This window comes from Abramis brama (genome assembly GCF_963993115.1).
Source record: "Abramis brama genome assembly, chromosome: 1".
Classification (NCBI taxonomy): Eukaryota; Metazoa; Chordata; class Actinopteri; order Cypriniformes; family Leuciscidae; genus Abramis; species Abramis brama.
The window spans coordinates 28,196,955-28,222,902 of NC_139963.1; the positions used below are offsets into that span (position 1 = coordinate 28,196,955).

Below are 25,948 nucleotides of genomic sequence, written 5' to 3' on the forward strand. Positions count from 1 at the left end.
AGCAGCCAAAGACACAATTCTGCTTTCATTCCAGAGGTCCAGATGTTCACTGGACTAGTCGCTTCACCTGTCCACATTGACGTGTATAACATGTTTGTGTTTCCACACGCGACACAGTGTGTTAATGTGTTCCATCAGTGTTGTTAGTCCCCTGTTGTGTTTCCCCCAACCCAACACTGTGGTAATCACATGCTGCTGCTCTCCAATCAGAACGGACACACACCCTTCATTCAATCCCAGCAGTGCTTCACTAACAAACATGAACACACCCTCACTCACACAAACGATTTTATTTATTTTTTTAAACACAATTTTTTATGATGATAAACTCACAACTGGGTGGACGGTCATAGTAACACAAATTGTTATATGCAAATAAAATGAAGCACAAATGACTGGATGACGTAAAAATAACCTAAGAATGGCAATGTCATTAACTTCCGCAATGTGACAAATTAATGTGTAATCAGTGAAAATACATTGATTTTATGGCATTTTTGCTGAGTAATATTATAAGGTTGTGTAGAGGCAGGAAATGTTATTACATTTTATGAAAGGATATGAAAATAAACTTTTTCTAGAATAATGAATATCTTAGGTTTATTATTCTTCCTTATCAGAATAATTTTTCTGTGTTTGTGTAGGTATGCGTATCCTGGTGAACCTGCTGCTGGACACTCTACCCATGCTGGGAAATGTGCTTCTGCTCTGTTTCTTTGTCTTCTTCATTTTTGGCATCATTGGCGTGCAGCTGTGGGCTGGACTATTAAGAAATCGCTGTTACCCAGAGGAGAACTTCACCCTGTGAGTACCAAAAGAGGAGGGCTGGTGGGCTTAAGGGAGTGAGAGAGAGGGAGAGAGAGAGAGAGAGAGAGAGAGAGGACTGAATGTACGGTTTCAATGGTGATTTAATTGCGAAAATAGGCACAGAATCCAAACTGTGGGTTTATTTGGATGACAGTTTAGGTTTACAAGGATAAAGAGATTGAATTTAGGAGGCCGGATCTTCTAGGAGATGCATTTCAGTGCCTGATCACGCCATCATTGGATTGGACTTGTATTTCAAATATCCTTTCTCTCTAAGAAGGGATTCTAAATGTGATCAGTAGATAGTTTGGGATCACAAGGACATTGGGGGCCAATAAAAAATTATTCATTCAATTTCATGTAGGCCTATACGTTTTTAAGATGCAAACTAGTCTTTCTCACTTGTATCCTTGTTTTTAACCTTTCCTCTCATCTTTTTGTTTTTACTGTCTACCTGCCACTAAAAATGCAAATGTGGTTCCACCCAGTCGATGGCTCCAGTTGATTAAAACTCAGATTGGCGTCCATATTCATGAGTGGGTGTCTGCCTGAGGTTACCGTGCCAACCGTGGTCTGCCTGCCTCTCACTGCTGTGTGATTGGATTTGAAAGGACTCACAGTGCATGGCAGTGTGCGAGACACCCTGTGCGTTTGTTTGTACGCGTGTGTGTGGGATAAAGAAACGCATGTCTGAGTTTAAACGTCAGCTGAGGTCTGATTGTCGTTTATTGTCTTGCAGCGAGTATATTTACGGGCTGGCGCTACACTCAGAGGATGATGAAGTGTTTTGAAAGGAGAGTCTATCATAGTCTCTTGAGGGAACGCCTGATTTTCTTCTGCTTTGTAAAGTCTCTTACAGTCTTTTTAAAATGTACATTCTCCTTCCCTTTTAATGGGGGAAGAATTACTTTAAAGAAAATGTTTTTATGGGGTTTTAAAAGAGCATGTACTGCACTGTTTTAGTTTAACGTATTATCAGTGGTGGTGGATAAAGTACCTGAAATCCACACTTCACTGTAAAAAAAAATTACATCCCCAAGTCAAAAATTTCAAGTGACCGATAACATCTAAATTTTTCAATTAGTCTGACGTATTATTTCTCATTGAGCCAATGTTAACAGACTATTGCAACAAGAATTTCACTTGGGCCAATTGAAAAATTTAGATGTTATCGGTCACTTGAAATTTTTGATTTGGGAGGGTTAGAAATTTTTTACAGTGTTGAGTAAAAGTATAGATATCTTACCAGAAAATGACTTTGGTAGAAGTTGAAGTCATTGTTTAGAATATTGCTTGAGTAAAAAAAAAAATAAAAAAAAATAATAATAATTAAAAGTATGAGATATTTATTGTACTTAAGTATGAAAAGTATTTTTTGATATTAAACATACTTAAGAATTGAAAGTAAAAGTACAAGTAAATGTACAATATACAAAAGGAGCAAAAAATCTTATTAAAAATGGTTCTATACACAGTTTAAGCAGAAGATTGTGTTCAGTTTTAACTCTGTTTATTCCATTTTGTTTTCTTTTAATTAAAAAAATGGCAAAATGTTTATTATAAGTTTTAAGTAAATAAAATAAAATTAAAATTTTAAATTTGAAAATTAACTCTTTAATTTGAATGTGGAGACCTTAATGTGTTTCTTGGGGTTGGACGGCGAGTTTTTAAGCGCCAATATTTCTGTATCTTTGAGTAAGCATAATGCCTGGTTCAGATTACACGATTTTAGCCCGATTTTGGCACTATCCGTTTGATGTAGGGTGTCGTGGGGATTCATAAATGACAACGGGCGTCGGGACGCAAGATTCGTAGTGTGTCATAGTGGGCAACAACCTATGTCGCGTCTGCGATGCTTCACGACATCATGATAAAAAGACTAGCATGTTTAATTTTTTTTCGGTCTTCCACGATGGGTTCCATCAAGAGTGAGTGTGTGTATGTGAGTGAGTGAGTGCGTGCGAGGGAATGTGTGTGTGTGTGTGTGTGTGAGACGGCACGCGATGACTGGTCAGAAAGCAATGTGTAGTCTGAATTGTTTCTTGTCCACGACACAAGAAGATTTTAGGAGTCAAAATCGTGTAATCTGACACAGTGACTATCGTAACAGACAAAAAAATTGTGTAATCTGAACCAGACATAAGACGCACTTCATCAGGTACGAAGACTTTCGTTCCAAGTCTTCCAACATAAGAAAACATTTCTCGAAAATAGGACCATGGGTGTTCACCTTCATCACAACTGTTGTTTGTCACCGAAGTAGCAGGTGTCGCCGCTAGAGGTCGACCGACAGTGGATTTTACTGATAATGATAACTAGGTTAATACTTCATTACATTACACCACTGCGTATTATATAAGGAATGTCTTTAGCTTTTTCAGACGTTTACTGCAAATGTTAGATAACAAGAACAAGAACTTTTTATTTGGCTTCAAACATTACGTAACCATAACAATGTAACTATACCAACAGTTAGCTGCTGGAGCGATTTCTGATTATTGAAACTTGCATACCATAATTTATTACTTCAAAGTTTTACATATAAGTATATGTAATCAATATAATCAATTTCAGCCATTTAGCCAACTTTAGACATTCTGTTCAATATATTGCCATTTAGCCATTTTTAACCACATTCCCTCTCAGCAAACCCGAAGAGATGACAGTTGCCAGCATTTGCTAGCAAATTAGTTTGTAAGAATACTTTGTCAGCTTGCTTTACACCATAATTTATTAAATTTTATTGCATTTCAATTAGTAATTTATGCTAATTTACCTTCAGAAGTGACACTTTTGTTCTCTTGAAGACATAAAAAACTATCATGATATTCGCGAGTCTTAATGTAAATCTAAATTTGCTTTGATAGAAATGAAAGGTGTGATTCCTCATGGGAATATTATTTCAGTGATATCTGTCATTTAGTTGCTGATAGCACCTTTAAAGTCTCAATGAAACAGAAGTAGGGACAGATCTTCCATTTTGACGTGCATCCGAGTGTAATTGAAAAAGAAACACTGTAAGACGGGAACTTGGTTCTATTATTTTAATTGATTTTGACGTGGGCATTGCACTCAAAAATAAATGCGAGCTTGCATTTGTTTTGTGATGTGGTGAGGTATAAGCATCTGAGTTATAATATAATAACATCTGAGTTATAATATATTAAAAATGAATAGCCAAAAAAATAAAACATGCATGGATGAATCGTTTGCTGAACTCACAATACGATGCTTATCACGATATTTTAAGCCAAAATAAAGAGTTTTTTTTTGTTGTTTTTTTACTTTTTTATTATTGTTATAATAATATAATTATTTTATTATTATCAGGACCCACAAAAAATCCCACATTGCTTTATAAATATTGTCGTTTAATGTAGTAACACTGAAACTCTGTAAACTTTCTTTTTTTTTATTTATCATGTCTCTTCAGAAGACTTGGATTTGGATTAGAACACTCGATTGGTTATTTTTACGATGCCTTTATGACATTTTTGGGATCTTTTAAGGTTTAGAGGAATGGACTTTAAATAAAGGGATAGAAGTCTCTCGGGTTTCATAAAAAAATATCTTTATTTGTGTTTGGAATTTGAATGAAAATCTTATAGGTTTTAAACAACATGAGGGTGAGTACATAATGACAGAATTTACATTTTTGGGTGAATTATACCTTATAAAAACTGTAAGCTGAGCCTTGGATAAAAGTCTATATTGCAAATCACATCGTTTACATCAACGATACATATCTTACATTTTTATATTGCGATATCTTGATATAACAGTTACACCCCTCGTTACACCCCTAGAAAATAGAATTTTAATTTCATGCCGCCTTTAAGACCATCAACGTTAACTGAGCTAAAGGCACCAAACTTACAATTTAGATTGCTCAAGTCGAACATTGAAAATGACTCAAATGAAAGAAATTCCTTTAAAAAGTCAACCCACAATGTCACAATGATCTCCAAGGCTCGATTTATAGTGCATTCATTAACACCAACCCACCTGTGACGACCCACAAACAGCGTGTCAGTCATTGGTCAATTATCTCCATGTGTGAGAGCAGTCTCATTGGCAGTGGAATGGCATTTTGTGCCACAGTGGGGTGTTAGCGGTGTGCCACGCTGGGCTGTGCGTCTTAGTGTGCTGCCATGCTGTGCCCGAGCACTGGCACTGGCACAAACATCATTCACACTCCAGCACTCCTTGCAGAGCCCTGACAGACCTACTGATTCTCTGTCTTTCTCTCCCAACCCCTCCGATTGTCTCCATACCACTGAGCTCTTTAAGTAAAGCAGTGCCGCGTAGTCTGGCTTGACTATCCTCCTGAAAATGGAGACTGACGTTTACAGGAGAGATCTCAGTGTGTGCCGCACAAAGCCCACGGGGGAATTCATACATCTGTATGATGTTTGATTCATTGGCTCAATTTGCCACATCACAGGCATTGATTAGTTTTGTGAGTTGAAAATGTGCACACGTATATCCTCGCACAAGTGTCACCACGGTGGTCTACCTAGACAAATTGCTTTTTCTGGTGTAGCCTGATATACCATTGCTCATTACTGGTATCGAATGGTTCTGATCTTTTGGCTGCCGTGTTATTGAAGGGCAAAGGAAAAATGTCCTCCACGACAACAGAAACATTCTTGGTTTGATCGAGCTGCGAGTCTGCGGAGGAGTCCTCCGTCCAAATGGGGAGAATTACACCCTGGGGATGAACCAATCCTTTCTTGGCATCCAATACCTCCAACATGGCTGTCATGGGAGCTTTGTGTGTGTGTGTGTGTGTGTGTGTGTGTGTGTGTGTGTGTGTGTGTGTGTGTGTGTGTGTGTGTGTGTGTGTGTGTGTGTGTGTGTGTGTGTGTGTGTGTGTGCGCGCGTGTGCGTGTGTGTGTATGTATGTGTGTGTGCGCACATTTAGATTGACTGTCTAGACCACAAAGCAATAGAGGCATTGATTGGTCAGTGTGACTGTGGCTTGCATGTGCTATGCTTATCTGTACTGTGCCGAAAAATGGCGTTGCATGTTGCTGCAAATACATGGATATGTGTGAGTGAAACAGAGAAAGAGGATAAAAACAAGCGAGCGAGAGAGGAGGAAAGGGAGGGTAAATAGTCATTGTGACCCTGTTATATGAATGAGAGGGTGAGTGGCTGATGGAAACAGCTATTTCTGGGCAGTAAAACACTGTGATTAAGGGACAGGCTGCCCTCAATGGGTCACTCCCAGAGAAATGGGCTTCACACACATGTACACTACACAAGCTCAGTTGCTCTGTTATAAAGTGAGTCCATACTGGATACTGTGCAGATCTCTTCGGGTCTACCTAGAGAGCTTTCAGCTATCCTGCAAAAAACACTTACATTTTTCTTAGGCCAACAAGTGGCAACTCACCAGATGAGATCTATAGATGCACAATGATTCTAGTTCTACCACTGAAAAAAAAATATAAAAAAAATAAAAATTATATATACATACTGTATATAGAAATTAGTTTTCTTATTGTTTTTTTCTCCCCCTTGTTTTAAGCACAAACTTCACAAAATTTTGTTACAAAATAATAAGAAAATAAGAAAAAATAAACTAAAAATTGTGTATGTAATCAATCTATCTATATGTCTCTTTGGTTCTGTCCATGTATTGTTCTGTCTGTCCGTCTCTCTATCTGTCCATCTATATACATGTGAGACAACGGGTCTATATATACACTGCTCAAAAAAATAAAGGGAACACTTTTTAATCAGAGAATAGCATCAAGTCAGTTAAACTCCTGGGATATTGATCTGGTCAGTTAAGTAACAGAGGGGGTTGGTAATCAGTTTCAGCTGCTTTAGTGTTAATGAAATTAACAGCAGGTGCACTAGATGGGCAACAGTGAGACAACCCCCAAAACAGGAATGGTTTTACAGGTGGAGGCCACTGACATTTTTTCCCTACTCATCTTTTCAGACTGTTTTTCACCAGTTTTGCATTTGGCTAGGGTCAGTGTCACTACTGGTAGCATGAGGCGATACCTGGACCCTACAGAGGTTGCGCAGGCAGTCCAGCTCCTTCAGGATGGCTCATCAATACGTGCCATTGCCAGAAGGTTTACTGTGTCTCCCAGCACAGTCTCAAGAGCATGGAGGAGATTCCAGGAAGACAGACAGCTACTCTAGGAGAGCTGGACAGGGCGGTAGAAGGTCCTTAACCCATCAGCAGGACCGGTATCTGCTCCTTTGTGCAAGGAGGAACATGATGAGCACTGCCAGAGCCCTACAAAATGACCTCCAGCAGGCCACTGGTGTGAATGTCTCTGACCAAACAATCAGAAACAGACTTCATGAGGGTGGCCTGAGGGCCCGACGTCTTCTAGTGGGCCCTGTGCTCACTGCCCAGCACCAGGGAGCTCGATTGGCATTTCCCATTGAACACCAGAATTGGTAGGTCCGCCACTGGTGCCCTGTGGTTTTCACAAATGAGAGCAGGTTCACCCTGAGCACGTGACAGACAGGAAAGGGCCTGGAGAAGCCGTGGAGAATGTTATGCTGCCTGTAACATCGTTCAGCATGACCGGTTTGGTGGTGGGTCAGTGAGGGTCTGGGGAGGCATATCCATGGAGGGACGCACAGACCTCTGCAGGCTAGACAATGGCACCCTGACTGCCATTAGGTATTGGGATGAAATCCTTGGATCCATTGTCAGACCCTATGCTGGTGCAGTGGGTCCTGGGTTCCTCCTGGTGCACAACAATGCCCGGCCTCATGTGGCGAGAGCATGCAGGCAGTTCCTGGAGGATGAAGGAATGATACCATTGAAGGGCCACCACGCTCACCTGACCTACATCCAATAGAACACCTCTGGGACATCGTGTTTCGGTCCATCTGACATCACCTGGTTGCACCTCAGACTGTCCAGGAGCTCAGTGATGCGCTGGTCCAGATCTGGGAGGAAATACCCCAGGACACCATCCGTCGTCTCAGTAGGAGCATGTCCCGACGTTGTCAGGCATGCATACAAGCACGTGGGGGCCATACAAACTACTGAGAACCATTTTGAGTTGCTGCAATGAAATTTCAGCAAAATTGACAAGCCTGCTGCATCATTTTTTCACTTAGATTTCCAGGGTGTCTTTGAATTCAATCCTCTGTAGGTTGATTATTTTCATTTCCATCAAATGATGTGGCATCCTTTTGTTCATAACACATTACCCAGTTCATATTAGTATAGATATCCAGCATGATATTTTTCCCCATTGAGATCTGATGTGTTTTCAAAGTGTTCCTTTAATTTTTTTGAGCAGTGTATATATATATATATATATATATATATATATATATATATATATACAGGTGCTGGTCATAAAATTTGAATATCATCAAAAAGTTGATTTATTTCAAGAATTCAACTTACTGTAACAGGTGAAACTAATATATTATATAGACTCATTACATGCAAAGTGAGATATTTCAAGCCTTTATTTGTTATAATTTTGATGATTATGGCTTACAGCTTATGAAACCCACGAAATCAAAATCCCAGAAAATTAGAATATTACATGAGATCACACAGTAATTACACAGTGATACCATGGTCATTGAACCAGGTTTTGGTTCTTTTGGCAGTGTGGGCAGGTGCAAATCCTGCTGGAAAATGAAGTCAGCATCTCCATAAAGCTTGTCTGCTGAAGGAAGCATGAAGTGCTCTGAAAATGTCCTGGTAGACGGCTGCGTTGAGTGGACAGCACAGTGGACCAACACCAGCCGATGACATGGCTCCCCAAACCAACACAGACTGTGGAAACTTCACACTGGACTTCAAGCATCTTGGATTGTGTGCCTCTCCATCCTTCCTCCAGACTCTGGGACCTTGGTTTCCAAATGAGATGCAAAATTTGCTCTCATCAGAAAAGAGGACTTTGGTCCACGGTGCTTTATTAAATCCAGAGTCAACGCAGCCGTCTACCAGGACATTTTCAGAGCACTTCATGCTTCTTTCATTTTCCAGCAGGATTTACACCTGCCCACACTGCCAAAAGAACCAAAACCTGGTTCAATGACCATGGTATCACTGTGTAATTACTGTGTGATTTCATGTAATATTCTAATTTTCTGGGATTTTGATTTCGTGGGTTTCATAAGCTGTAAGCCATAATTTTATGACCAGCACCTGTATGTGTGTGTGTGTGTGTGTGTGTGTGTGTGTGTGTGTGTGTGTGTGTGTGTGTGTGCATTAGGGATGTGCGCAACAACTAATTTCATTAACGTTTAAATGGAAATTTTGCAACGGACTAGTCTAACCCCATCCCCCGGAGGCAGTCTGTAAATGCGATCCATATGAAATAGACTATTTAATCTATCAACAGTCAAATCCCATGCTGAATGTCGCTAAAAACAGGTCAGATACATGCAATGTTGATATAGCAACTGTTCAAGTGTCAAGTAAGTTTCATTCATGATGTTTCTCCTTTAATCCGATGATATAAAATTGCATACCGTATTGGCCCTCATAACCAGTAGTATAGCAAGCCTAGTAAGCTTAATTTTTACGTTAGTTTGACATGACAAAAAAAAACCCTGAATAGTTTTGTGTATAGGCTTTCAAAATACTCACCTTGCTCATCTTCCGAGTGGACATTTCTCTCAACCTCCGCGAGTGAAAACAACGCATGCAAAATCGGAGATAAAATTAAATGATTTTGTTTTCCGCTGCAGATATACTTATTTCACAATAATATATTAATTTTACGATGTAACATTTATATGACAGTAATTTAAACGTAGCCTTTGTAAAAATATAAAGCAAAACAATAAATGTGCAAAAAAAAAGGAACGACTAGAATTCCCAAGTCGACTAGCAGCAGCAGTATTGTTTAATTGACTAGTCGGCTAGTCTCGTACATCCCTAGTTTGCATATGTATATATGTATGTTTATATTAATTATTTATATACATATTTAATGCATTTTCATTTTGTACAGTTTTTAACTCTGTATTTCCAAAAACCTTGACTTCTCCTCTCGTCTTGCCCTCAGCACATCTGGCATCACCCTCCCCGCCCCATATTATCGGCCTGAGGAGGATGACGAGCGGCCCTTCATCTGCTCTCTTGCTCAGGATAATGGCATCATGTCCTGCAATGATGTGCCCACTCGGAGAGAGGGCGGACGGGAGTGCTGTCTAGATAAAGAGGACGCGCTGCACCGTCAGGCCCTGGGTCTGAGTGCGGAGCCGCTGGTCAATGGCAGTGCCTCTGCAGTGGGACTCTGTGTGAACTGGAACCAGTACTACACCCGCTGTCATACAGGACACACCAACCCACATAAAGGAGCGATTAGTTTTGACAACATAGGTTATGCATGGATCGTCATATTTCAGGTATGAGACGGAGCCAAATGCCATTTGTTTAAGTTATACATCTGATTCAGTCTGTTTTGGGTGATCCTATCATATATCAGCAGCACTAAATATAAGTGTAAATGCGATCCGATGCATGTTCAGATGAAGTCAGAACTGCATGTGACCACATTGCATGTGTAGTGTGTTGCAAATGCTAATCTATCCTGTTGCGTTTTGGACAAAAGAGAAAGGCCGCCTTCACACTTGTCAATCATCCACTGTTCTAAAACAAAGGTTTGGCAAAATAACTTATATTCTCTTATATCCTTCCTTTTTGCATTTCATGAGAATTGAACAAAATGGCATAAGATATTAAGTGTGATTAAGACTAATCTAACAAAAGATTACGCTCTTAACACTTCTAACTCTTATATGCGTTTTATACAAAGACGCATGTTTTATAAAAAGATGCGTCACAAATAGTAGACGCATCTTACTTCATCATGAACAGCAGTTTGTCTCAACTAACGACTTGTGATGGATCATCCGAGACTAATCTTACCGGTGTATAAAGAGCCTGAATGTGGTCTGATCTGTGCAGGTGATCACGCTAGAGGGTTGGGTGGAGATCATGTACTACGTCATGGACGCTCATTCCTTCTACAACTTCATCTACTTCATATTCCTCATCATCGTAAGTTTTTATATGTTGGCATGCATGTGTTCAGAAATGAAGCATGTGTCCTAATTATTAAGAACTTGTAGTCTGTGGTTTTATATGGCATATGTAGTCTGGGAGGACCTGAAGTTTAGTGACCTTTAAACAGGGCCAGAGGGTGAACTGGATGTTTGGTCTCAATGGTAAGAACAAAAAGGTCATGTCTCTCCCCTGGACACAAAAATACAGCTTAACACATTACAACACTGAGCCTTACAACTTACAAAGCCTTTTAATTAGGGATGCACTGATATTAATATGCTGGCTGATACAGATAAGACGGTGATTATTTTTATGTTAACCGATTAATGGCTGATATTAAAACACTATACTATATTGTCTAAATAAATTAAAATAAAACATTATAATACTGCAATCAACCATTTTAAATGTAAATTTAGATTAAAATTAGGCATCACAACATTAATGTACAGTATTAAAAATGGATATTAATTTTGATATACTGAAGAAAAAAAAAGAAAAAAAAATCTAATATCACCCGATAACTACTATGGCGCCAATATATTGTGCATCCCTACTACTAATTATTTACTCTTTCTTCCAAAACAATCATCTTTTGAGACTCATATTTAGTGTTTAGAGTTCCATCTGTAAGCTCAAACTTAATACAGTAGTTTTAATGCAAGGCCACGTAATGGGTAATAGATATTTATGGACAATATCCATTTGATTAGTCCTGCCATATGGTGCGTTGCAGCTGAAGTTTAAAATCTTGAAAAACATCACTACTGTCATTCCTCAGAGATTCATCTGCAAACAGCTTTTATTGACAGACTGAGCTTAACTGAATATGCACAACTCCCATTGATGGCCTGAATGTTTCAAAGATGCAGATATTAGCTAAACAGCACATTTAGGAGTTGACGGAGCTGCACAGATCAATTAGGCAATGAACAACATAGTGAAGAATCAATAGCTGGACACTAGAAAATTAATTTATCTTTGCTTCTGCTGGATGTTTAACGTTACTGTGTTGGAGCCAGCTCTTGTACCGTGGCGGCCCTCTTTGTTGAATGGGAGGAACAGCAGTGAACGAGACAGCCCTGCAGTGAGATGTGCTTCGGATAATGTCTTCTCCTAAGATTAAAGAAGAGAGCGAGCAGAAAGAAATGCCCTGAGGATAAGAAGGAAAAGGATCTGAGGCTGAAAGACAGCAGGAGACTTAAGGAATAAAAGAGGAAGGGAATGGATTTAGGAATGAGATGTGCAGGTCAGATAGTGGAGAGGCCTGCTGATATTTGTTGTAGCTATTTGTGCTTTTCTTACCTTTCCCATTTCCCGCGTTTAAACGCGTGTTAGACAACTGATGGCACTGCTGGAGATGCCGAAATCCATTTTAGCCCAACAAATGGCAAGTAAATGGAATTGTGTGTGTGTGTGCGTGTGTGTGTGTGTGTGTGTGTGTGTGTGTGTGTGTGTGTGTGTGTGTGTGTGTGTGTGTGTGTGTGTGTGTGTGTAGCTAATGACAGGGCCTAATCCTGTGTAGGTCAGCAGAGTGAAAGCATTAGCAGTTAATTAGAGCTCATCAGACTAGTGGACCCCTGCTGCCATCACGGCAGTCTCTCACACTTCCTGACAGAGACCCTGCCACCCTGACACATGCACCCTGCGAAGCTGTCATGTGATCTCTCCCAGCATGCACCAGCAGTACCTTGACTGGTGGAATGTGACACTGAGTGAAGTATAAAGAGACAGCAGACATCATTTAGACTAGTCATTATTAGTCTTGTGCTGCCTAAAAAAACAGGAAGTGACCAAAGGTCCATAGGTGCAGCCCAGCTGACTCTCGCTGTGTCCGAAATCGCGCACTGTCCGAGTAGGTAGCCTACTTCATTTGAATTTGCTTTGCGACCGTTAAAAAGTACGCTCTATATAGAATGAATATGGGTAGTATGAATGAAATTTGGACGCACTATATCCGCAATGTTGTTTCTGTCACGTGCAGAGCCGATCCTGACCTCCCTGGGGCCCTAAGCAAAATTCTGTTACCTGACCCATGAGCCATGTAAACCATTTGCCATTGCCACACAGTCACACCTGACACCCCAGTGCTCCCACTACAATCCTCCCTCCTTTAACTAGTACTAATGAAAATGTAATTCCTGATATCAGAAATAGACATATTTTATATTAATATCCTGAATTCACAATTTAAATAGTACAAATGTAATTATTGATATCAAAAAATGCATCCTGTGAATAAATCAAAGCTAAAATGGCTTGCCATAGCATGTCACTGTGTTTTAAATGATAAAAGCAATACTTGATACTTGATGGTTATTATTTACTGAGGGGTTTGAAGAGTTTTTGGTTAAATGCCTAAAATAAGGTTTGTGGTTAACACAAGCTCAATGTATTTCCATGTTTTGTTCTGTTCTATTTTATTCCCAATCATGATTTTATTAAAGCTTTTACATGTCTGGAAAAAGGCAGTTATTAACAAGTGTGGGTACATTAAACATCACACTGAACAGGAAAACTCATATACATATTTTTTTTTAAAAACAAACTAGTTAGCTGTTAGTCTGTGATGCTTTATGCTCTCTGGCGCCCCCTTCATAGCCCGAAACAACAGCCAAATCCCAATGTGATCTGCACTGTTTTGAGGGAGTAAGATGTGTCTTTTCACTGTGTGTGTGTGCAGGCTGTCCCTCAGCACTTTTATTTACTTCTTTGACGCCCTGCTCTGTCTGTAACCTGGCAACCACACAGCCAGCAGTCGCTACCTGTAGAGAGAGGGCCATAGTGTGCCGACACAGCCCGCACCCCGCCGATGAACCTCTGTTCACTTCCTTTCACTTCTATTGAACATTGGAGCAATTAATTCAGGCTCGGCATCTCTGTGCACAGTTTTTCCTCTTCAGCTGAACGAATGATCACATATAATTAGAGTAAACGCATTTTCTCTGATTAGAGGCAACAAAATAGTATGTATAATGTAAAATATAATGTTTTTGGCTTGCTGCTTGTGGGTTTCAGTAATGAATATGATTCATAAATATTATTTTTTTTTAATGTTATTTTATTGCCTAATCTATATAAATCTTTTGGCAAAGTTCTCCTCACATTTTCAAATTTCCGGCTTTGCTTACTGTTCTTTTTTTGGACAGAAAGTCTTAAGGTCACCCTGCCTGCAGCCAGACCCTTATATTGTAAGAACAATATTAAATGAGAGTATAAATCATCACCTGTCATCTTTCACCCAACTGTAACAGAACTGAAGTATACTCACTAACCAGCACCCCTTTGACCCCTTTTCTACTTCTGCCTTGTTCCTTCTGTATGTCTGACCCTTTCTTTTCCCTTTCTTACTTTCTGTCTGTCTTTCTAAGCAATGTCAGATTATTTTTTTCTTTGGTTTTAAAATATTGTATAAGTAACTGCACTGATTTGTCTTCAATGTTGTAAAGGCACCATTTGGGACTTAAAGGTGTAAACAAACTCAAATAAGTTAAGTTGTTCATGACTAATCTTCTCTTATTGTGGGCTGTTAATTAAGCATTAGTCATTATGTTTTATTTTGTTTTATTGTTATATAGGAGAGCTAGAGCGAATGTCAAAAATTTTAGTGAATAATGAGTGAAATTCCTAATTATTCTTCAGACAAAGCTATCACTACCACTTTTATAGTACTTATTTTGTCACCCAGTCCTCATTCTCTTTCATAATATTAAAGACTGGCCTGGGATGCATTTCCCAAAAGCATCGTGAGCTAAGCTGATCGTAGAAAAAATTGGTGGCAATGCTTTTGGGAAACAGCTGTGGATATTCCTCAAAAATTCAAGACAGAATTCCACAGAAGAAAAAAAGTCATACTGTACAGGTTTGCAACGACATGAGGGTGAGTAAATGATGACAGAATTTTCACTTTTGGTTAAACTATCCCTTTAAAGAAATATGTTCATAGCATATCAAAGAGAGATGCAGAAGACACATTTTAGTTGTGTGTGCGTGCATTAAACAGTACAGTGCAATTGATGATAGGAGAGGTGACTGCAAGGAAAGAAGGTGTCTATCTGCATAAAACAGAAGTCTGGCTGTTGATTAGGAGCAGTCCAGTCACACATCAGAATCACAAATCAGGACAGCAGATGAGAAGGCAGGATGCATCTGCACAGCTGCCCTACACACACATATGCCCAACTCCTCATTTCTCCACCTTCTCTGTCCTCCTCACAACTCATCCGTCCTCTCTGATCCCTACTTCACATAAGCTGCAACCAGGCTGTACTTTCATTAAGGCGAGCAAGATCTGTGTGCATTTGCGTGTTGACAAATGCCAGTGATATGAATGGTGAATGATATAAGAGCAGGCTCTCTCTTCTGATAAGTCTAGAACTGGTTCACCCTCAGTCTTTAAAATGATTGGCTCCCTATTATAATCCGTTTCACGTTGGCAGAGGGATCTAGCCCTTCTCTGCGAGGACTGGGAGATATTTGGAGGTTTTGCTGCTATGAAAGAGCCTGATAATTATAGCATATCAAAGCCAAAGCGGTACAGGCGCACACACAACAAAACAGTCTCTTGTTTGGGCGTCTGCTGACTTCTTCAAACATAGGGTCCGTTTATAGCAGCTCATCTTGACAGCTATGGCCACTGCTAATGCCAAACACTGCAGCACAGGCTGCGTTAGAGAGCTTCCAATGGGTTTTGGTGTCATGTAGATCTGGATATTTAAAGCAGCTGAGACTTCACATGCAGTGTGAGAGTTATGGTTACAGAATTAAGCTTAAGAATGATCTTTAGGTATTGTAATGACAGCAAAATGCATGTATGCTCAAATAAATATACTTAAAAGTTTAGTTCACCCAAAAATGGATATGAACATTGTCGTTTCAAACCCATTTTACTTTTTTTCATAGAACATAAAAGGAGAAATTGTAAAAGAATATCCTGAAGTTTTTCAAGCAATTACACTGAACGTTGCCTGGAGCCTTCAAGCTTCAAAAAGGTTGCAAAAGCACCATAAAAGTATCGTAAAAGTGGTCTATAGGACTTGTGCTCTTTATTTCAAGAGTTCTGAAGTCATACAATAGTTTTGTGCGACAAAGAGACCAAAAAGTTATTCAGTAAAAATCTGCATAAGCAATCTTTGAGAGAAGCACTAACGTTTTGGTTGAATTTGGTTCTTCTGTAAGTCAAATTTGTTGAATCGATTGATCTGATTTGCACAATTAGTCTGAATGATTTGTTCAAAAATCAGACTGATTCAGTTCTCAGGTTCCAACTCACTTATTGTAACTGCTGCGATCATTGAATCACCGAATTGAATTCAAGATCCAAACAAAATCTGATTTAAAGTGTAGAGTTGTCAATGAACAACAACAAGCTCTTATATGACCTTCAGAAAAGATTGACCAGTACCAGAAAGTTCTTCAACCCTTTTTCTTTTTTTTTTATTCACGGAAGAAAAATCTAATCAAGCAGCTTTCTTTTGTTCAACACAATAAAATTGCATGACCAACTTGAACTCATTGTGGCTGGATTTTGGCTGTGACATTTTTCGGGACAATGGTAAATGTGACTGCACCTTTAAGGGTTTAGAACATCGTAAGTGTGTCTGATAATTTTCATTATATTCAAGATATCTCTGTTCTTCCTGTTCCAGATTGGATCTTTCTTCATGATTAATCTGTGCCTGGTGGTCATTGCCACTCAGTTTTCGGAGACCAAACAGCGAGAGCACCAGCTGATGCAAGAGCAACGTGCTCGCTACCTGTCCTCCAGCACGCTGGCTTCGCTCGTTGAGCCCGGAGACTGTTACGAGGAACTCTTCCAGCTGGTCTGCCACATCCTACGCAAGGCCCGCCGTCGCTCAGCTGCTCTTTACTACATGCTCCGTGGCAAAGCCCCTCCTCCTGGGGGAGGGAAGGGGCGTGGCAAAGGAGGTGCAGGATCGACAGGGGGAGGAGCTAATGTGAATGGTGGAGAAAGACATCACTGCCGTTCAGCTCAGAGTGAGTGAGGAGAGAGTTGGAGGCAGAGAAATGCTATGACTAACAGTGTTGGGGAGTAAATAAAAAATGAATAACTAAAAATAAGTAGCCTGACATTAGGTCAACGGTTTTCAAAATAGTAGCAAGCTTTCATACAAACTGCCCTCTCTCGCTCATTTGTAATGTTAAAAAAGTGATTCATTCTAGTGAAATCAGTCATCATAAACTCTCCTTTTTCGCTCGTATGAAGTGTTGAAAAGTATAATATATAATGTTGGAAAGTCTGCTGCATTTTAGTGAGTCAGTTCATCCTAAACTGGTTTGTTTAACATGTTGTGCTGGAAAGTCTGCTCTTATGGAATGAATCAGACTTTCCAACACACATCATTCATTCATTCTAGTAAACTGTTTTTTGTCTTAAACTTAACATGGGAAAATCTGATTCATCCTAGTTCTATTCTCTATAACTTGTATTTGGCTTCAAAAAGTCTGATTCGTTCTAGTGAACTGGTTCATTTTAAACTGTCATCTCTCATTCATACGTAGCGTTGGAAATTCTGATTCTTGGACGGTTCAAAAGATGGAACAAAAAAGAAATCACTGCATAGCAATTTAATGTAAATCTTTTTTTCATAAATTCATCAAATAATAATTTTAATTTAAAATTCATTGTTTTTTTATTTAGTTACATACCGTAAATTAGGATGTATTCCAGTTTTTTTTTTTCACTTTAGTGCAAATTTTGTAGAATTTTGGTGCTATTATTAGCATTAATTCATTCAAAACCCCAATAATTATCTGAAATAATAAATGATATCATCAGAGAGTTATTTGTCATTTGGTTCAGTGTATTTAGCCACTTGCACGAGCTTGAAGCCTGGCCAAGTTTCAAATTAGCTTCCTTGATACTCCAAACCTAATAGCAAGTTATTTACATACATTTCTGCATTTAGCAGACGATTTTTATCCGAATCGAGTTACAGAGAAGAACAAAGCATTCATCAAAGAGCCAACAATTTTTGTAGCACACAATGCCAGGTTTATTAGACAACTAGATTAGGAAACCAGCTAGAGAAGAGGACACATTTTTTTGTTGTTGTTGTTGTGTGCGTGCGTGCCTAAGCGCATTGGTTTAAGAGTGTGAGGTCATTAAGTGCTTGCGGAAGAGGTGCCTCTTCAGCTGCTTTTATAATAAAGTAATAAAAGCAAAGAGCAAATCCATGCATGTCTTTGCTTTAATGGCCCAATGATATTTCAATCCAAAGCAGTATCATGGCAGTTATCCAAGAAACTGACGGGCAAAAAATGTATTGTGTTATATGAAAATGTCAAACAATTTTTTATTTTTTTTTTCTTCTGTCTTATAGCGCCTCACTGTATTCACGAAACCAAGTTGGACCACAGCTCCCAAACTCTAGAGAACGCCATCTCCCTCTCCATCACCCCAAACCCACAGGAGTGTCCACAGTGTGCCGCAGCCCTGTCACTCAAGGAGGGGGAGGGGTCGACGGGGCATTCGGCCAATGGGGAGGAAGAGGAGAGTGCGCTGAAGGAGACCGACAGGGATGACAACCACTTGGAAGAGAGGGGGGACGAGGATTCCGAGGACACGTTGAAGAATGAACGCACCTGTTTCGGGAAATGTAAAGACATCTGGGATGAAATAAGAGTGAAGCTTTGGGGTATCGTTGAAAGCAAGTACTTCAACAGAGGGATTATGATCGCCATCCTCATCAATACAATCAGCATGGGCATCGAGCACCATAACCAGGTAATTTCACCCGCAGTGCACCCAGTCTAAAGAAGTGTTCAACCTCATCATGTCACACATTACTGTAATAGCCGGCTCTTTCTGCGGTGCTGATAGAGTCTTCACAGGGCCTGCCATTCAAAGTAATGAGAGCGTGTGGAACGGCCTTTGGAGTCTTGTTGGATCTTTTTCTTGCCTTGAAAGTGCAGTTAATTATCTTTGGAAGACGTAGAAAGCTACTACTACTCATGCACACTCTCTTGCTCTCTCTATCTCTCTCCTCCACCCCCTCATGTCTTTGCTGCCTTGCCTGCAGTGGGGCCTGTTTTCTCATCTCTGTGGGCTCTAAAAATATCAACAAGCGGGAAAAGACGGATATATAGAGAGAAAATGAGATAGTCACAATTGGCTTCTATTATGCAGCATTTTTAACACGTGAAGCATCATGTAAATGCAGCCCACGCAGGCAAGACAGAGAAGCCCCTGTGTGCACGTTCACATATAAACACAGCATCTGTTCAACAGGTCTTTCCTCATGCGTTTGTGTTCCAGTCGACCTGATATGGTTAAACAGATCACGTGTGGTGACATCATCTGCTGTGACTCATTATGTTTTAACCTGGCTCTCAAAAAGGATGGTTAAGATCACAATATTTACATGTGTGTGGGCAGCATGTGTGTGTTTGTGCTCACGCACAACAGTCGATTGAATGACTGTCGACGCTCTTGGTCTGCACAATCAAATGCATTCAAAGATTCCTGTAGCTCAAACAGTTGAGCATGGCAACACCAAGGTTTGATTCCCAGTGAATGCATCGACTGAAAAGATGTATAGCTTGAATGCAGTGGAAGTTGCTTGGGATAAAAGTGTGTGCTAAATGAGTAAATGTAAAAATAAAGGTGCTGTAAGCAATGCTACCAGATGAGTCTGCTGCAACGGTGTCTGATTAGCGGCTGTTTCAATCCATTCTGTATGGGAACTGAGTGCCAGGATTGTACAAGGATTGTGGGATCATCTGAGCAACCAGTGAGAGCATGAATAAAACTGCAAAATACTCAAACTTATGCAATTTCAAAGCTGAAAATGCTGATTTATTAAAATGTTGTATATCATTGTATTTAACTAATATTTCAAATGCAGTTTGCATGCTTGAATTGTGGATCGACTGTGAAAATTCTTTCATCATTTACTCGCCCTCATGCCTTTACAAACCTGTGTGACTTACTTTCTTCTGTGGAACACAAAAGAAAATATTTTAAAGAATGTTGATAACCAAACAGTTTGGGTTACTATTGACTTCTATTGTATTGACAAAAAAAAAAAATAGAGACCTTTCTCAAAATATCTGCTTTTATGTTCTGCAGAAGAAAGAATCTTAGTTGAGCACAACATGAGGGTGAGTAAATGATGACAGAATTTGCATTTTTGAGTTGGTTTTATTCATCTTTAAAATATACTCAATACTTCAGCTTAACCACAAGGAGCGGAATTCTGAGATTTCATCGTAGGAAGTTTTTAGCAACACTTTTGTTGCCTCTTCCTGAAATTGAGGATGCATTTAACATTTTAAGTATCTTAGCTGTTAATAAAGTACGTTCTATAAAATGTCCATAGGTGTGGTATCTTGGTCAAAGTAGCAGGTAATCCGGGTATTTTTTGCCAACTGTTTAATGAATACTGCATATTCGGACATAACACTTAATTGAAATAATGTCTTTCACATACTATATAGCAGGGGAGTCCCCAAATTTGGATATAGAGATTAGTCATTAAACTAACCCCCCGGTCTCCAAAATCCCACCTTCCGAAGTAATGTCAGCAAACACTCAAAATGACTGACAGCCAGCAAACACCTAAAAGTTCACTGATTGGTCGGAAAAAAGCGTCTACAATCTTAAAAATAAAGTTTCTTTATTGCCATTAATGGCTCCATGAAGACCATTTAACATTAATGGAACCTTTCCATTTCACAAAAGGTTCTTTTTATAGTGAAAAGGGTACTTTATATTTAGATCAAATTTTTTTCACACTAAGGCCGTGTGTCCACCAAAGTGTTTTTTCACGCGGCTGGCGTGTTTTTTCAATTGTTTTCAATGGGAGCGGCGCGTTTTTAAAACGCCATGAGCGTAGCGAGGTGCTGAGTGTTTTTTTCACGCTGAAGCACTGAGCGCTCGGCGTTTTTTACAGGTCGCCGAGAGTTGAAGAATGTTCAACTTTGGGTAAAACGCTGCGCTCATCACTGTCACTTTTTACCCAACCGTCCAATCACAGTGGAGGAGGGGCGGGACTAAGACCACACCGACCAACCGCAACATTCTGCTTGTACAACGTCAACAGATGACAACAACAAGCATAATAACGGGGAAAAAAAACATTTAAAACAAGAGCCAGAGAAAATACATTACATTGGATCGACATTTTAATATAGAATCAACACAGAAACAAAATATGTGTGAATTGAGATACTAGTAACATTTTCGCGGATCTTCCGTATCATAACAAGCAAAGTGTCTCAACTGAAAAAAACGCAACACTTCCAAAACGCTCTCAAGCGCTCACAGCTAGGCGTTTTCAGCAGAGCGTCTAGCGTTTTCAGCTGGCTAAAAACGCTTTGGTGGACACACGGCCTAAGAAAAAGACAACTTTGGGGAACCCAAAGTTCTTCAATTGCATACCTTTAAAAGCCCTCTTTTGGAATGTTTATTTTTAAGAGTATGATTTCTCAAGATATACTGATCTTTCCATTTATGGTGACAATTTATTCATGGTTTACAAAAAAATCACTTAACTGCTCTTTTAAGTAGTGTGCTATACTATCTAAATAGCTTAGATAATGAGACAATCTGCTGATGGATTGATTAGAGAAGTTTACCGTACAGTTTGAGGAAGGGGAGAGGGGAGAAGCTATGGGTGTATTTTACTGTATTGTTTTGCCGTTATCACTCCTGATTGCTGTGTCAATATTCAATTTCTCTAAATGGCATCTCCCTGGAGCTGCCTGTGGTTTGGTTTTCATTCGTCCTTCAGTTGTGTTTTCTCTGCCTTAACTCGTCAATGGAAAGATATTGATCAATAAAAGAATGGAGGAAAAAGGAACAAAAGGGACATCGAAGGAAGTGTTTTCAAATCAGAATTTGCTCTCGCTCCCCTGGAATTCGGTCGCCCTCTCGCTCGTGCACATGAACATACACTGAGATAAGGTGTAATGGATTTATGTGATGTCAGATTACACAGCGTGGATTGAAGCAGATCGGGGTGGTCTGTTGATCCCTTTCTAAGCGCAGTAGATCTTACACTAGTCTCAGTATTCGACAGACCACCCACAATCTGTTCACTGACTGTCTGATGCTTGGAGCTACAAACTGAATGGCTGGCTTTACACAATGTACATGAGCACACAGTCTGTCTGGAAACAAAGCTTAGGTTTAGGTTGGGTTAAGAGGACATGATGCAAGGTTAGTGTGTATATTACTTCAGTAGTAATACTACACCACAGCCACAAAAAAAAGTTTTTTGCATTTATAATGTTACCAAATATTTATATTTCAAATAAATGCTGAAACGGTATGCATCAAAGAATCCTGAACAAAAAAAAGTATCATGAATTTCACAAATATATAAAGCAGCACTGTATTAAGCATCTGTTTTTAACGCTAATAATAATAGTTGTTTCTTGAGCAGCAAATCGGCATAGAATGATTTCTGAAGGATCATTTGACACTGAAAATAGAAAATGTTTATTTTAAATTGTAATATTTACGGTTTTACTGTATTTTTTATCAAATACATTCAGCCTTGGTGTGCAAAAGAAACTTTTTCAAAAACATAACGAAACATGATCGGTTTTTCATGTCAATAAGTTTCCTCCTGTGTAAGTGGGTGGATGTTGGCTAGAATAAGCCGCAGACATGCAGTACGTATAATGCACATACAGTATCAGTGTACTCGCATCACCCCATATCTTTTCCTGACTGGTGTTCCGTAAGGAATTGTTCAGGTTTAAACTCTGTTTTCTCTGACCTTTGTATCATATGAGAGGTCACAGCGTCACTGAAGAACTTATGCCTGCTGCCATGAGCTGATCTTGTCTATGCTCTCTTGAACAGCACTGCAGTGATCTGAAATGACCTCTCCACATTTACCTCTCCTTTTATCCATCCCAACCTCTTTGTCCCCTCTCTCTCTCTCTCTCTCTCTCTCTCTCTCTCTCTCTCTGTCTACAGCCTGATGAACTGACTGATGTCCTGGAGATTTGTAACATAGTGTTTACCAGTATGTTCACCCTGGAGATGATTCTCAAGCTCACTGCCTTTGGCTTCTTTTCATATCTGAGAAATCCCTATAACATCTTTGATGGCATTATTGTGATCATCAGGTAAATGGATTTACTTTTATAGTTTGTCGAATGTCTGAAAAATCACATTGTTGGTGTTATGCATTTTTTATTGTAATGATTGATTATATTTTAAATCATATTTTTTTAATCAAAATAATGATACTGTTATATGGGTGTTTCTTCAAATGTGGTATTTTATTTTATCAAATAAACTCACACGCTCACTAGACTATTTAATTTGTGAACTATCAATGTCCAAATGTGTATACAGTTACAGGAGATTTTCTCTGCGTCAAAGTAATTAAATACTTCTCAAAACGATGTAGCATTCAATGGTGGAAATTATTTTGATTAAATGGCTGATTCCTTTGTTTTGTTAAGGTTTATTTCAAAGCTAGCATTTTATGTATCATAAATGCACACTTTTTGCATATTATTTTGACAAAATAAGAGTTTGGCTGACAATAACTCAAATAAAATTGTGATATTAACCTAGTTTTTTCTTTTTCTTTGCACGTTTCATCTCAAACATAATTACTGACACTATTGTCTTCTTGGTAACCAAGTACACTTTAGCAAAAACTTTATTCAGGGCAAAAAATGTTGGTATTGTTAAAATTAAAATTAAAATACAAAATGTTGGTATTGTTAAAATTAAAATACAATAGAAAGATAGAATAGAAAAAAATTATCGTCATAGTTTTAAACTTAAAATATGAAAATCCATCATAAAATATTATTACAATATTATATTATTATATTAAGATTGAAAGTATATGATGATCACAGTATATGATGATGATGACTAATGATCACAAATCATGAAGACAAAAGATTTCCCCATGCAGATTTCTCAACGAATTCACTGCGTTGACCAACAGAAAGCTGCTTGGTTTGAAAGTAACTAAAGTGTGAGCTGTGCTTCATATCACTACATTACTAACAATAGACAATTGACAAAATTTCAGAAAAGTGCCTGAAGTTAAAGAAACACCCTTTTATACAATTGAATCAATGCTTTTTTGTGTATGTGTGTATAGTGTATGCGAGATCGTTGGACAGTCTGACGGGGGTCTGTCCGTCCTGAGGACTTTCAGACTGTTAAGGGTCATAAAGCTGGTGCGGTTCATGCCAGCTCTGCGCAGACAGCTGGTGGTCCTGATGAAGACCATGGACAATGTGGCCACCTTCTGCATGTTACTTATGCTCTTTATTTTCATATTCAGGTGGGTTGGGCTTCGCAATTGCATTCCAGTGGGTCTCGTATGCAATTATTAGTGAATGAAACCCAATGTGTTTCATATCTGTGTGCTTACTCATAGTCTCTGTCCGTATCCGAGCTCACACTTGTTTGTAATAAACGCTACACACTTTATCACACAAAGCAGCCTGGGTTTATAAAATCCCACACCTGACAGCAGCCCCCTCCTCGCAGCTGGATCACGCCCGGGCTCTGCATGGCTGAGCGTCTCAGCTGCACAGGCTGCTCAGAGCACACCTTAGCTTCAGCTGCGAGTGACAGGCCCATAAGGATCAGAGTGAGATTGATGGAGAGCAGAACAATAACACTCAGGCCCCTGGTGCCCACTGACTCACCCGCCTCTCCCCTGCAGCGCCGCAATTCCAGCAGAGTGCACTGAGACAGATGGAGGCTACTGCAGGATTGAGTGCATAAACCAATCCTGCCGATCCGTCTTTCCCCCTCACGTTTAGCTTTCAGCGCCCCCAACCCCCTCCCCCCACCAAGCATCTCAATTTATAACCCCTCATCTGAAAACGATGCCCTGAATTATGTCTCTTAAATGGATAGTTGTCCCCAGCCTGCAGGTACAGTCAACAGGCTTTAGTAACTGTTAGCAGATGCCTCGGATGACGTGTCTTTGGAGGAAATGGAGAGAATGAATCAGCATTACAGACTGGAAGCTATAGTTGTGCCAGTTATTAATCGGCTTCGCCATTGCTCTGCCGCATAGAGAACTGTTTTACACAAATTAAGTTTGTCTTTCAATAGGTGTTTTGAATGGAGTTTTGTGGGATGTTGTGGTTAAAGTAATGCATTATAATTTTGTTTTACTTTTTGGGAAAAGCAACATTAAGTTTTTTACATTCACTTTTTCACTCACTCATTCATTCATTCATTCACTTACTTAGTCACTTTCAGAAACATATATAATACTAAAACAAAATTCAGCCAAACAGCATGTTTTTTTTCAGCCTGTTTAAAATCTGATTTAAACATCTTATAGATTTTATATTTGCATATTTCATGCAAGCACTTTATATTTCATATATATATGCATTCTGTAACACTTTATTTTACAGTGTCTCTGTTACACATCTTACATGTACAGTACTTACTATAAAAATAACAGTAAATTATGCATAATTACAAGCAACTAACTCTAAACCAAACCCTAACCATAACCCTAATTATGTAGTGAGAACATGTAGTTAATTAATATGGCAGAGTACTTAAATGTATAATTACACTGTAACAAGGACACCTTAAAATAAAGTGTAACCAGACATTCATAATGTCTTAAGTTGTGCATTAACAACCAGGCTGGAGCCAGTTGTCAAGACAACAGCAAAGTTTATTTCGACCGTACCTGCGAGTACCATGGCAGAGCAAATCCACCGCAGCTCTAAGGCAGCACCTGTGTTATTATAATTTACTAAAACTATAAATGTAATAAAAATAAAATAAATGTCTGCTGAGATAAAATGTAAAAAACTTTTATTTCAGCTTGTTGATAAGGAAACATTTAGTTTAACTTCATGTACTAAAATAACTCAAACTTAAACTGAAATGGAAATGTATAGAAGCTATATCGACACATAAACGAATAAAATGACAAAAAACAACAAAACTTTTACTAAGATTAAAAGGAAAACAAAAAAAATAAAAATATTATAAAATCTATAATAGCATGTGATACCAAAAGAACACTGGGTAGCACCAGATTCTGTTATTTTGTCCACTATTCTGATTTATTTTTGCTTATCAGCATTAGTTTTAAATTGTAAATGTTTTAAAAGCACTTTTTTAAATTGAAA

At 39.0% G+C, this 25,948-nt stretch overlaps 1 protein-coding gene across 1 annotated transcript in view; it reads left to right on the top strand.

The window, feature by feature from the left end:
• Positions 1-25,948, top strand: part of cacna1ia (calcium voltage-gated channel subunit alpha1 Ia) — a 125,717-nt gene that overhangs the window by 22,181 nt on the left and 77,588 nt on the right. Inside the window, exons 4-10 of the mRNA XM_084117691.1 lie at positions 645-804; positions 9,825-10,167; positions 10,730-10,822; positions 16,477-16,825; positions 18,172-18,575; positions 22,779-22,930; positions 23,932-24,117. Coding sequence (XP_083973817.1) covers positions 645-804; positions 9,825-10,167; positions 10,730-10,822; positions 16,477-16,825; positions 18,172-18,575; positions 22,779-22,930; positions 23,932-24,117 — 1,687 coding nt within the window. The remainder of the gene's footprint in view (positions 1-644; positions 805-9,824; positions 10,168-10,729; positions 10,823-16,476; positions 16,826-18,171; positions 18,576-22,778; positions 22,931-23,931; positions 24,118-25,948) is intronic.